Source organism: Bombus bifarius, unplaced genomic scaffold, assembly GCF_011952205.1.
Source record: "Bombus bifarius isolate JDL3187 unplaced genomic scaffold, Bbif_JDL3187 scf7180000009243, whole genome shotgun sequence".
NCBI classification, from domain to species: Eukaryota; Metazoa; Arthropoda; class Insecta; order Hymenoptera; family Apidae; genus Bombus; species Bombus bifarius.
In genome coordinates this window covers 3,465,820-3,480,242 of record NW_022884989.1, presented here as the reverse complement: position 1 = coordinate 3,480,242, position 14,423 = coordinate 3,465,820, and the positions used below count along the sequence as shown (strand labels likewise).

The 14,423-nt window shown below is 35.0% G+C and overlaps 2 protein-coding genes across 8 annotated transcripts in view; one reads left to right on the top strand and one right to left on the bottom strand.

The window, feature by feature from the left end:
• Window positions 1–454: 454 nt before the first annotated feature.
• Window positions 455–5,506, top strand: LOC117214691 (heterogeneous nuclear ribonucleoprotein M). 6 transcript variants are annotated; one of them, XM_033460913.1, is made up of 10 exons: window positions 455–502; window positions 576–618; window positions 902–1,274; window positions 1,368–1,658; window positions 1,744–1,990; window positions 2,070–2,246; window positions 2,324–2,763; window positions 2,841–2,976; window positions 3,093–3,169; window positions 3,229–5,506. In XM_033460913.1, the coding sequence occupies exons 2-9, from the start codon at window positions 602–604 to the stop codon at window positions 3,146–3,148; spliced, it is 1,737 nt and encodes a 578-aa protein (XP_033316804.1). In that variant the 5' UTR covers window positions 455–502; window positions 576–601; the 3' UTR covers window positions 3,149–3,169; window positions 3,229–5,506. The 6 variants fall into 6 exon arrangements, with proteins under 6 accessions (XP_033316804.1, XP_033316808.1, XP_033316807.1 ...); XM_033460917.1 differs by having other exon boundaries at window positions 455–618; window positions 2,354–2,473; window positions 2,564–2,763; XM_033460916.1 differs by having other exon boundaries at window positions 455–618; window positions 2,324–2,473; window positions 2,564–2,763.
• Window positions 5,507–6,373: 867 nt separating this feature from the next.
• The window catches only part of LOC117214709 (protein fem-1 homolog CG6966), a 40,072-nt gene continuing 32,022 nt past the window's right edge, over window positions 6,374–14,423 (bottom strand). For both annotated transcript variants that reach the window (XM_033460979.1, XM_033460980.1), the window contains exons 2-8: window positions 11,128–11,287; window positions 9,698–9,898; window positions 9,214–9,465; window positions 8,915–9,071; window positions 7,829–8,255; window positions 7,550–7,756; window positions 6,374–7,465 (exon numbers count right to left, since the gene is read on the bottom strand). In XM_033460979.1, the coding sequence (XP_033316870.1) occupies window positions 7,025–7,465; window positions 7,550–7,756; window positions 7,829–8,255; window positions 8,915–9,071; window positions 9,214–9,465; window positions 9,698–9,898; window positions 11,128–11,287 (1,845 nt within the window). In that variant the 3' untranslated portion in view covers window positions 6,374–7,024. The remainder of the gene's footprint in view (window positions 7,466–7,549; window positions 7,757–7,828; window positions 8,256–8,914; window positions 9,072–9,213; window positions 9,466–9,697; window positions 9,899–11,127; window positions 11,288–14,423) is intronic.

The window sequence follows — 14,423 nt, the reverse complement described above, 5'->3', positions numbered from 1 at the left end:
CCACATATACCGACATTTTGATTTACAAGATAATGACTAAGGGCAAATTTATTTTCAATAATTGAGATTGTCTTTTCAAACTTTTTTTTATCATTTTTCAAACAATAAACTATCGAAATAAGAATATGAAATAATAAACATTCTTGTAACATTTAAAAAAAATTTATTTAATTTAAATATGAATATTGATACGTGAATTTTGATTGGCTACACAATCGAGTTTTAATTTTTCCGAAGACAATAGCTCGAGTTTGAAACTTCTCAATCAGTTATGTTCAAATGTTTAATAATCACAATCGTGTAATGTTTTCTAAATATGAAATATAATTTATACTTGCAACGTAGAAGGGTAGCAACGTAATATCATAGAAATATTATAATCAAATGATTTTTATAGTTTTATTCGTATCTTTTTAAATAAGAACTTATTTTGAATACAGTAGTTTCCGGTATGGTTTAGCATTTCCTCGGACGGCCATTTTATAGGACGCTTCATCGTCGCGTATGTTTGCTTATTCGGTATCTTTTACTCTTTTTAACGAATAAACTATTTATATGTTCTTTAAATAATTTAGTTTATTCAGTGCAAAAAGCGTTGACAATGATTAAGCAAGAGGAGTAAGTATAAAATTGATATTTATAATAATTCATTGTCTATTCTTTGTCGGCGTGGAGAATCATGTACAATTAACACAAACCGACGCTAGTACATTTTCAACGTATCAGCAGTATACATTTTTTTTAGCAAGTATTTGTTGAATCACTCAATTTAGTTAAAATTTATACAAATTATATATTGAAAAACATATAATAAAAGTTGTAGGTACATATATTAACAAGCAACAGTAAAACGTGTTTTCTCTTACACGCGTTAGTTCTATATAATCTTGTTAAATATTAGGGGTCAAGTACAGAATAACGAGGAGAGAGATCGAAGTAGAGAACGTGATCGTAACAGGAGAGCGGAACGACAAAATCGCATAAATTCTACAAGCCGTGATCGTAGTAGGGAACGAAACGATCGCGGTCGAAAAGCTTCAGATCGACGAATCTATGTATCAAACATTCCCTATGATTTTCGCTGGCAAGATCTTAAGGATTTATTCAGAACAGAAGTTGGTAAAGTTGCTCATGTCGAACTTTTTACTGACGAGAATGACAAACCAAGAGGTTGTGGTATTGTTGAATTTGAAGATTCAGACTCGGTAAAAATTGCTGTAGAAAAAATGCATCGGTATGATATTAAAGGGAGAAAGCTGGTCGTCAAAGAGGTAGTTAGTATATTGTTATTTTTTCAACTTCCTTACAACTTGGATGGGTACCATGCAATCAGTGTTAAGGACATATTTAATATTTATGTATTTTAGGACTTTGATGTTGAACGGGACAAATATGGCCGGTTAGCAACAGCTCGTAACAATGAAAGAGTTCGTGATGATAGATTTAGGGATCCGCCAAGGCCACAAGGTGGTGGTCGTCAAAATATGAATGTTTCTGCTGGTGGAGGTGGTGGTGGTGGAGGCGGTGGCGGCGGCGGTGGTGGCGGTGGTGGTGGTGGTGGAGATAGCAAATTTGGGAATACCTATGGTCTAAGTACTCAGTTTTTAGAATCTTTAGGCATTAATGGACCTTTAGTTACTAGAGTATTTGTAGCAAATGTAAGTATATCTTGCGATACAGTTTGTATAATATTGACAAATTAAGTATGTGAAAGTTTATTAAGTTATTACTTTGTATATTTAGCTTGACTACAAAGTGGATGAAAAGAAATTATTAGAAGTGTTTAAATTAGCTGGTAAAGTACTACATGTTGAATTAGGAAAAGATAAAGATGGAAAATCTCGAGGATTTGGAGTGGTAGAATATGACCATCCAGTAGAATCTGTACAAGCTATATCAATGCTTCATAATCAGCAACTTTATGATAGACGTATGACTGTGAGACTTGACAGAGCAAATGAACCAGACATGCCACCAAAATTACCAGAAGGTACCTTCTTATTTCCTAAGAAATATTTTATTTTGTTATATAAACATAAAAATGAAAATTGATATCAATTCCAAAATAGGGTTAAAGGGAATTGGAATGGGTCTTGGAGCTGGTGGTAATAGATTAATGGATGTAGCTAGAAACATTCCTAATGTACAAGCAAATAATCCACCTGTTGTGAATCCTATTTCTGCTCCTGTGTTGGCTGCTGGTGCTTTTGGAGCTGGTTTAAACAATGTTGTGCCAGCACAGTTAGGTGAGTCTTACTATAAATGTAATATATAAAATAGGATAGATAGAGAATCTGACAATGATATATTTATATACCTATAGCATCTGCATTGACAAATTCAAATGCTGCAGCTCTTCAAGCAAGTCTTGCTGGAGGTCTAAGCGCTAACCTGACCACCAGTTCTTTGCTGAATTCGTCGTTAACAAATGAGTTGGCTTCTAACTTAAATAATTTCGGCGGAGGAGTTGGAGGTTTGTCTAATTTACAAGCCTCTTTAGCTGGTGGACAAGGCAACAATTCATTTGCGCCGCGAGGCTTATCTAAAATGGACAATGATGTAGGCTTCGGTGGAAACAATGCTTTTGGTGGTTCTAACTTCGGTGGTGGCAGAGATTTTGACGGTGGATTCAACAGAGGGGACAACGATCGTGTTCCTGGTGGAGGTGGCGGTTTTGCTGGAAATCAAGGTCAAGGAGGAGGTGGGAACAGACAGAATACTAATGGTTCTCGGCCGATGTCAGACACTATTCTTATAGGAAATGTATGTACTTTTCTTAATTTGTACACAATAACTATTACATGTATGTATATTTGTAAACATAAAGATAACTGTAACAGCTCCCACCAAACACAACATGGCAAATGTTGAGAGACAAATTTCAAGATGTCGGAGAGGTGAAATTTGCTGAAATGCGGGGAACTGACATGGGCATGGTACGATTCGCATCTGAATGGGATGCTGAACGCGCTGTGTGTATCCTTTTAAAAAATATGCTAATAGTATAAATCAGTTTTGTCTATTTAAGAGAATACGCATTTTGAAGGGCATGTATCATTTTAAAGATTTTTCTTAATAATTTTTATATATAGCTATGATGAATCGGTCACGTATCGATGGTAGGACGATTGATGTTCGTCTCTACTAAAATCTGGGGAATACACTCAAGGTAACATTAATAGAGAACCTCTGCAGAATTTGATGCTTAACAATAATTTATTGATGCAGCGAGAGGAGACTGGGTGTTCGTATGTCGTCTGCAGGATTGTTCCGCTCCTGGTGACAATACTTGAAATTCATCCTAGTAGTGTGGCAGAACTTAGGACAGTGGGTGAGAAGTATCTGTCGTTGGAAGATCAACAGTTGTTTTATGCCTACTTCAACGTTGAAACACTCATTGGCTGCCGATGATCACCCTTCCTTGCTACAACTATTTCATTCGAAATTCTTTTACCAGATTATCGTTCCTTTTTACAGTGGAAGTCTACTAATTGTTCACTCCTAAATCGATCTTTTTGAGTGATCGACATATAGTTTAGTTGTTAGATTTAGGTTCATAATGTTCTACGTAATCTGTAGGTTTTTCAGTATATAGGTTTATGATATTTACAGTAATTATCAAATGTAGCTTGTAAGTTTATTTCTTAGTTCTCACGAGAGATCAATCGATTTCCCCACATTCCGGTTGAACATGACGCTTTGGTCATTCGCGGAGTGGTTTATCGATCAGGGACAGATTAATCTTTCAAGCATAAATATTAAAGCGATATAGTTGTTACGGATTTTACAAGTTAAAGTTTATCCATGTATGATAGATACTTTCATGCACAATCCTACACACATCGTGGACGTGTGTCGATTTGTTTGTGGCATCGGTCGCACTCTATTCTTGTATCTAATACATAGTGATACATCATGGCTCAACAGGGGACTGTATTGTTTTCATTATAGTTCTGCGATCTGATCTTTTATTCGTCGCGTCACATCGTTTTAGTAATTTGGAGATTCAAGTGTAGCGGAGCATACAAAATTTTAGTTGTCATTAGGAAGGTCCCTTCCAATTCGCTCGTTTCGAGACTTCAGCGAACGAACATTGGATGACTTTATACCCAAAATTTGGCAGAATTTGTCTTACATATTGTGCATCAATCATATGTTTACCAAAAAATACAAAATATTTGTGTAAAGAACCAACAATTTTTAATATCTGTCGGTTTTTACAAAGTGCAAATAGAGGCTTTTCACAGCTAATTTTATATACATATTCTTTGGTAAACATATTTCCTCTCGCTATGTAGATCTCGAGGAACATTCTGCGCATTGTATAACACTCTTGTATAACCACAACATCATGACAGTGATTGAATAAAATCCAAATCCGTTTTGACTACAAAAAAATATGCTGGTCGTTGTGTTTTATTTCTGTGTTGTTGTGATTCTTTATACTTTAAGCAGGTTTAAGCTGTGTATATGCATTGGCATAGAGGATATTGTTTCCGCTACTTTTACATGTGCAATACATTTACCTAGAACGAGTTTTTTCAAATGTATTGCACTTAAGCAGAAATTTCTGCTTAAAAAATGTATAACTGTAGATATTAGTACTCCCTGCTTACTTTTGAGATTTATAAACTTCACTATCTGTGAGGCATGAATATTTGTTTACATCGCAGGTGAGATATTTTTCAGGTGATTGTGGTTTTCTATTCCTCTATGATGAATATATATTTCAAGAAGGAATAATTTGCTTGAAATTTATCAAATATTTGTTCCTTCATTAATGGCTACTGGAATGCATTGTTAATGTGATATTCGAATTATCAAGTTACATGTGGTACTCTTCTTTCGAAGATTGTTAAAAATTTATGCTATTGTTTGAAATAGTGGATTAACAGGTTTTGGGAAAATTAAAACTGTGGACGGTAATATAGTATTTCGTCTCTAACACTGTGGTTGATTCTTATTTTATTGTAGCATCTAGAGAGATTTTATTGTATCCTCCATATTTATCGAGAACTAGTTTAGAACTGCAAAATTTCTATATTCCGAGTGAATTTATGTAACGTAAGAAGCACAATTACTTATTATGACTGTAACTTCTATGGTAAGTGGTTGTAAATATTTTATGCTCTGGTCTTTGCCGCAATCGCCAATGAAATATTTAATGCGTGTTCAAATCACTATGCGTATGGAATTTTTTAATAACCATCGTCGATCTCCGCTGTGTGGTTGCCAAATTTGTTTCTTAACATTTGAAGGATGTGGTCTTTTTTTCTTATAATGTCATTGATGTCAGATAGGGTCTTATTTTATAACGCATGAGATCGTGTGCTATGGTTTGTTGTATTATTTCCATCGTAAGTGATTGATCGGTTGTGTTTTATTATTCCATGAGATATTTTGGAGGAAGGATATTATGTGTTTCGACGAACATAAAAGAATAGGGATAACGACATCTTCTCTTTGATATTGTTTAAACGCTCATTATCGAAATTGTTTGAATAAGTGTCTAAAAATAAAATTTTTTAATATAGAGGATTTAAATATATCTTGAGTAATTAATCACTTTTAAATTGCGGCTATCATCTTGCAGGAAAATTGGGTAAGTTCTACAATTTGTATAACAGATTTTTATGAATGTGTTGTTCTTCCAGGGAAGCTATCTCGTCCGAGCGAAAAATTATTAAGCGGTAAGTTTTGTAGGATGAAAATCCATTGGTATCTTATTAAATAGAAATAAATGAACATCTCGATATATTATTAATCACACCTGTATTTCCAGTCTTCACATTATAAAACAGTTAAATTGGGTGACTGAATGTAAGATACTTTTTTTGTAGAGAATCACAGTGTTTGTGTAAAAATAAAGTGTGTGAATATAATCACTGAAACAAAAATGTGTTCAAAAAGTACAAAACTCAAGTCACATCAAGATCTCAATGGTATTATAAACTCTATATGCATTACTGTGAGAAAATTGTTATAGTTGTGCTATTTAGTGTCAAGTGCATTTGTTTATTTTCAAAAAAAGCACCTTACTAGAACACCTCGGATATATAATTCTTAAGTATATATAGTTTTGTATAATACTTATAATGTATATGTATGTTTATCACATTTTAAATAAAGGTAAGCTTAAATATTATAGATTAACATAATATATACGTAACTTCTTAAATCTTCTAATTGGCAAATTCTTTTAAGTAATAAACTCAAAAAACATGTTTATATGTATAATAAAAATGTTATGTCGTAGAATTTTTAACGTGTAATTTTATTTTTCCCTATTTTTAATATATAAAAACGTATAAGTGATTTATATTTTAGATATTCCATGCTATATAAAAAAGTATATTACATAATTTTACTTCTGTTCTTATTTTTTACGTAACAATGAAAATGAAAGTAATTCCTACGATTACACAATTTTTCAATTTAACATATGAGTTATAACTAAATGTTATCAATGTAATTTGTATATTATGGCTTGTAATGGGGTTTATGTATAAGGGAAAAAGCTGTCAGCGTATACGATAATAAAATCATATTAACCGATATTTATGAGCTATCATAACCCATGTCAGTAATCTTAAGTGTTTTGTATTGATCAACATCAATATTAAGAATTTTTCTTTTATTGGACGAAATGAAGAACATAATTTAAGACTAATTTGAAATTCGTAACTAATTGAATTGTTCTTAACTCTTTACTAGCATTGAACGATACTGGAGTCGCAGAGGTTACTGACTCACTGATATTTAATTCTCTAAAAACCAGATTTATAACTAAAAATTACTGACAGCATATTTTACATATGCCACATCATGGTATTATATGTATAATAATAGCATTCCTTTCTATGTTTCATACTTGCTTATTCGAAAAAGTATCTTAATATTAATTTTACACTTTCGAAAAAGATATAAAACTTTATCGTTGATTTTTCTTATTCTTTAGATAACGTATAAATATCTCTTGTAGCATTCTAAGCAATAGCCTATCGTTTCCACTGCACTAGTATCACTAGTGCATTTGAACAAAATCTTGAAGATGTTTTGGGACAGACTCAATATCGTATGCTTTTCTTACTACTCTCGCTGCTAGACAGGTGAGTTTGATGTATCTCATGGGATATATCGAATCATATGGGTATTTATTCCGTATTAAAGCCTCATACACGTTGTTACTCCATATCAATGATTCGAATGTGCTACCCATTTTATTAACAGCATCAATATGTGCACCAGCATCAAGAAGAATATTAACAAGATCGATTGACGGATGGAACATAGCAGCAAGGTGTAATACCGTACTTCCGGTAGCATCTTTTGCTGAGACGTCAGCGCCAACTTTTAGAAGAGCCTTTATTAACTGAGGAGAAGGAAACCTAAATGACGGAGATCTAGGACCAGCTCCGAATATAGTATTTCTTTCGCTAAAAACTAAATGCAACACAGTCCGATCCTACACAAAAAAGAAAAAGAAATTAATCTCTCAAAAAATTAATATATTTTTAATCGGTAAATAAATTCCTTCGTATTAACTTACGTTATTGTCTTTGGGATTTGCTCGAACTAATTCATAAAGCGCTTGATGCAGTGCAGAATATTCCGCAGTGTCTTCTTCTGGCATTTCGTGAGTCAATAAACTTGCTAGGTGTAAAGTGGTGATGAGAACTCTGTTTAAGTAGGCAATATCACGTCCACGAGCTGATCCTTTGTCCAACATTTGTTTTCCTAATTTCACTTCCAAAACCTGCAATAATATAGATTGTATATTGCCATTTGCAAACAAATAACGAATATCCAGTATATTTTTGAAACGTACAGCTTTCTTGAACACTCTAAGAAGTTCTTCTTTCTGAATCTGTGGTACTCTACGTCCTGCATTTATTTGTCTACCTATCATAAAAGTAAAGAGTTCGGTAAAACTAAAAAGTGAACTCTGGGTCATTGGATCGAGTGGTTCCAGCATGCTTTGCTGCATATCTAAAGCATAGTTCCAAAGTTCTATACAACGACTGAACATTCCACCATCCGCGTATACAGCTCCTCTGTAGCGAATATAATAACTGGTGTCAGGATGAGCTGGTCCTAATATTCGTTCTCTAATTACAAGTGCCTGCATTCGCATTTCATCCGGATCGTTTAATAATCCATCCAGTGCTTCAGGATCGGTAATTTCCCGTGCAAAATCGTAAGCAGCTACAAGTGGTGGTGGTCCTGGTTTCGGTATCACTGGATCACTTTGATATCTGAAGTACAACATTGACAAATATTTCAATAATCTATGAATATTATAAAATATAGAAATTATACGTACACACATGTATTGTACATAAAGGATGCCCCAAAAAGATGTATATACACTTTGAATGATTATAAATTGTTATACCATGCATTCGTGAGATATTTAGGGGTGAAGAGGACTTTTATTTCCAACAAGGTGGTGTACCTCCCCACCACCATCGTGAAGGTCTGCCTTCATGAATATTTGCCGAACCGATAGATTGAAATAGAGATAATGTTGAATACTTCCAGCGATTCCCAGGCCTCGATGGACTTTTTTTTATGGGGATTCATCAAAGAGAAAGTTTATGATACAAAAGCGGCAATAGTTTATGAATTGAGATCAGCTATTAAAAGACTATGTATCGAAATACCGAACCAAATGATTCGTTTTGTTTGCGATTCCATTGCTCTACTTTGTCAGCAGTGCCTGGATCGTTCAAAGGTCATCAATTTGAGAACATTTGTGATAACTAAAAAATTTCGATATCTGTCTTCTTTGATTCGGAGTTTTAATCTTACTTATACCTTAATAAATACGCTAAATTTATAACCATTCGAAGTGTGTATAAATTTCTGGGCGTGTATTGCTGAAATTCATTTGTTTCTACAAAATTGTACATACCTTTCGTTCATTGCTTCTTTCCAGCATTGAAGTGCTCCCATCATGTCTCTCCTTTTATCCACATATGTAGCGCCCAGTAATTCCAGTGCGTCTATGCGTTCCTTGCGATTCACCAATTGCGGCATACTGATAAAGTATTCGACAATGTGTTTATGACCTGTAAAATCAGAAAGACTTTGTGATAATTCACTTCCTACTAGAGAGTTTCCTCGTTCACTTAATAAAACACTCAGTTAAACATTAATTGTAATCGTCTTAAGGAAACCTTCGGGGTTGTGCGTGGAACATTCTGCTTTAACCTGTTACTGCTGCCGTAAGGAGTGGTGACATCCCGTAGGAGTCCACGTCCATTCGGGCACCATGCTTGAGGAGTACCTTCACGACTTCTAGAGATCCGCTCTCAGCACAATCGTGAAGTGCTGTGTTACCCTTTATGGATTTTCGGTTAACGTTCGCTTTCAGGGTAAGTAGGAACTTGACGATTTTAAGATGACTTTTGTAACAGGCGATCATCAGACTTGTATGACCATGACGGTTTGCCATCTCAATATCTGTAATCAAACAGCGTATTCATCGTTAATTGCATTTTTTTTTTAATAAGAAAAATAAAGCATTATTACTTCACGACATTTATCATAATACAGAAAGTTTCTATACTAATCGGAAGTTCTACGGTGACTACATCAATGCACACTTTTGTTTACAACTTTAGAAAACAGTACATGACTGTTAGAAGATGGAAACGTTCCGGTTGTTTTTAAGAGATATTTGAGTGATTCATACCTGCACCGTGATCCACCAAAAATCTAACAATATCGAGGTGGCCGTCGAAACAAGCTGCTCGTAGAGGAGTGGAAAGTGTTTTAGTGGTGGCATTTACCCGGGCGCCATTTTTCACTAGTAACTTAACTAAAACCAAGTGACCGGCAGCTGCAGCACACCACAAAGGTGGCGCGCGCTCGATCATTTCTCCATCGAACATCACTGTTGAAATAAACGAAATATTACAAATTATATTAATCGAACAATATCTCAACTAATATTATTACATAAGAAAAATATCAAGGATAAGTTTTAACATGAGTTACGATCAACAGATAAATTATTCGAATTAGAAATAGATCTGATATCAGTTCGTAGTTACGATCGAATTCGTTCGATAATTATCGAATTTTAACACTTAGCCAATCGAATAGAGAGATCTCCCCTCTGTGAAGAACCGAATGCGTGACCGAATGGGGAGATCTTCTTGACTTTAGCAACGCGTTTTCCTTTTTTTTGTTGTTATTATCAGTTATTGTTTACCTGGAATTATTCCCGATTAATTGCGCCACTTTTTCTGCTTTTATAAAGTACAGTATATAACAAAGTAAACCAATTTAGCGGTGTTAAAATTAATGAAAAAGTTACACTATCAGCATGACTAAATAAAATTATAATCGAACGATACCACATTGTAAAAAAATATTAAAATGCATTATGAATTTTTAATTTCACGTTCAATTCGTGTTACTTATCTTTAGCCAACTTTAACGTTTTTAATTATACCTATATTTTTTTTATACTTTTAATATATACTTTCAATTTGATGTTTTCTATAAGCAATATGTGAAATCGTCAAATAAAATCATTACCGCAAAATATAATTAATCACTTAAATAATTGTTACACTTCTTTGTTTTTTAAGTAATGAATATTAGTCTTTGATGCTTGGAAAAATGCGCGGTGAACAGCGTATAGGTTGGCTTATCCGAGCGCGGTTGGCTAAATGTTAAGACATGTAAATTACAAAAAATATGCCGTATATACTATTTTTAGAATGTTCTAATGTTTTTATTTATCAAAATTTCAGAATTACCGACATCAGTTACATTTAAAATTCAAGTTTTGAAGGATATGTAACCTAACAGGTTATAATACATATATATATAACTTTACCGACGAACTTGTACTACTATTTTCGCAACTCATTTCGAATATTACGATAGAAACTACTTCAGACAATTCTGTCATCCAATCATTTCACGCCATTTGGAATACTACAATGGTGAAGGTGAAACATTAGGTTGAAGATTTATAGGCTTACGGAAGCACATTTATGTATGTCCTCGATTTCGCCACAATCGATCAGCTTAAGCGGTTGTAATTTGAAATATGCTGACATATATGAAAAATTTGACAAAGACAGTTTTATAGCGCAGTCACGATTTTACCTAAACCAGGTTGATTGACATTCGCTCCACATTTTTCAATAAGGTATTCAGCCACGTCATAATGTCCATTTCGGCAGGCGATAACTAACGGTGTCGTACCATGGCTTGTTGTACTGACCAACTTCACTACCTCATCTTTCTCTCGATGTTCCAGTAATTCCTGTAACAGATAAATTATGCGTTTCGTTTTTAAAGATATCAATGGTTTCGTGTCAAGAGTGGACAAATTGAACAAAATTGTCCGCCGTTGTTTTTGTTTCTGAGATATAAAATTATATAGTTCCGATCTATCCGAATGATAATTGAAGAGTACACGTAATTAGCGACGTTTTTAGATACGTCGAACAATTTGTTTAAAGAAGATCGACTATCGTGTCGTATTATTAATTGGGCTATGCTTAATCTCTCTTATCGAATCAGCTCCACAATTGATATTTGCGCTGAAACATGTAATTCTATGAAAATACCACGGCAATGGATACTGCGAATATTTCAAGGAACAAAGAATCGATAACGACGAATGAAAATCGTACGTATTGTTGTATCAGGTTGAATTTTGAAAATATAACGTTTTCGAATAATTGCTATAATTCTCTTTAAACTTCATTGTTTCGCTAATCGCTGCTGTACCTTTATCCGTTATTTTCAAATCACAATTTCTCAAAATTTAGAAAGCGAATTTAATGAAATGCTTCGTAATCGCTTATTATTAAACTAGTTACTAACTAAACTAACTAACTAATTAAACTAAAATAAATGTGAAAAGTAATATCCACGTTGGAGGAGAGAAAATTAACGCGCATCAACGATATTTCCCTCGCCGTGTATAGCTTTTCTTAAAACGTATATGAAAAAGATAATTGACGTATTCCACTTATTAACGGTATTGGTAGTGAGCGTACAATGAAAATTGCTTCGATGACTTAGGAGAAAATGAGTTATGCACTTCATGACTGAGAACAAGCACAGAGTCACGGAGTTGCTAAACTGAAAGCAGCGTCGTTAAGTTACGATCAAATAGAAAATTTGGCCTAACTTTGTTCGCTACCACGAAGGCACAGTTCTGGAAATACGCGTTTCATATTTTCACTGACTTACGTTCGACAGTAAGGACCCCGTGTTGAACCGTTTGATAGAAACTTTGTCCTTAGACGAATCAACCGTACGTTTGTTGACAGAATCGACAACGACTCTCGTGCTACTGGAATAATATGCCAACTAGACGTGAATTTTGAGCTGACAACTGAACTTGGACGAATTACCGCGATCCACGCTCACCAGCGACGGATCCTTCGTTCGACGAATAATAAATATGTAAAATTCGCCAGACTCTTGTCTTTATATAATCACAGTATAGCACACTCCTACAGAGATCTCTCTCTTTTCAAAGCTTCGCTATTCTCTCTTGCGATTCTTTATTTTTCTGTCGTCATCATCTTCTTATGATTACTGATTCTCGCACAGTCCAGCCGCTAAACCTCGGTTCACATTAATTTATTTAATATTTATTTAAATTTATACAATTTCCTCCTACTTTTATTCTCAATTCTCTTGTCAACGAAACGTTTTTTTAAGTGTTTCACTTTACAAGACTAACTCGAGTGTTACAATTACCAATTTTCGGCGGTTATTCGCGGACCAAGATTTTTGTATAATATGTAAACTCGTAACGAGATATAAGGTCGGTGAAACATTCGTACAGACGACACGTGGAGATGTCGGGGCTTAGAGTATCTCTCGCGTCCCTGAACTATAGGTCGATAATATTTGTACCAGATGATCTGTACGCGAATACGGAAAATTTTCTTCGTAAACACAGCCGCAAATTTCCGTTTCCTCTTGGCACAATAATTAGTAGAAACACGTAGCGAATTATCAAATATTAATCGTGTCTTCGACAACAGAATGCAAATTTCGAGAATATAAATTTCAGTTTTTACTTGTTTTCGTTGAGTTTCGTCGTTCACAATACCGCGAGCTGTCGCCGCTTCTCGTATTGCCACGTACGTACGTTTTGCAATTTGACGCAGAAAGTTGAAGGAAAAACAGGTAAATATTAAATAATTGTCGGCGCGCGTTCGGTGTATTGTTCGCGAAGTAAACTTTTATACATTGTGTACACAGCGGTGAAAAGCGCCTGTATACTCGGACCACGTGATGGCTGCGAGGTCTTAACGAGACCGAGTTTTAAAGATACCGCGAGGTGACAGAATTCTTGCGTCACGTGGCCGGGTAAATTTACCGAAGAACGAAAAAACTGCGTCAATACGCAAAACCAAATTGTCATCGGTGACTTTCGATGCTCGCTCGAAACAACGTACACTTCGACTGACCGAAGCCGAAAATCCTTAAGTAGCAGTTGGTCTCCGGAGAAATCATCGTTCACCACCACCGTGGGTACGTGTAGATCCCGTTAAACGAATAATCGATGACACTGGGCCCACGTCCGCGAACGGTGAATGGACAAACTGTTGTATACTGAAAAGAGGCTGAGAGAAGGGAAAAGGGAGCGCGAGACGAACAGGCTTACTTTACTCTGACGTTTCCCCGTCTCATCGTTTATTACTTTGTCTTCTCTTCTTTTGCTCGGTTGCCTGCTTCTGCAGCTGTTTTTCTATGCCTCGTGCATACACCTTTCTCCACCTTGGTTTCTCTATGGTAACTCTCTTTCTTTAGAATTACGCGCGTACACGCACGCGCACACGGATCGCAACGTAAAACAGACAGCAGATTCCGTTATACCATTGACCGATATTCTTTTTCGTGGGCCCGCCCGCTGCTTTTTGGGTCTTGCACCGGCAAGAAATCTAGGCAACGAGAACGAAACGCAACGAAACGATTCCCGTCGTAAAGACCGAACTTGGCTTAACGGTGAACTATATGATTGACCTCTTTACTACAGACATACCATTAAGTCATTAACGTCGAGTGAAACAACCGTTTTAGATATATTTTATGGACGCGAGCAAGTGTTGCAGACAATAATTCACGAGGAAGAAACGAATCGATCTGGGTGAAACGAAAGATATCGGACTGTAACACTTTGTCGGACATGTATATAAATCACTACATCAAATTACGGCGTTGCGAATCATTATAAAATGAAGATATGATGTAAAATATGTTGTGTTGTAAATGTATATGTAAATGTATTATATCGTTATGTTATTATTATATTAAGTATCTTCTTCTCCGATCTTGCACCAAGTTCCGGCTCTATGATACATGCATTACCTACTTTGATTTTTCGATTCTCGCTTAAAACCTACATTCCAAATACGTAAAATATAAATTTT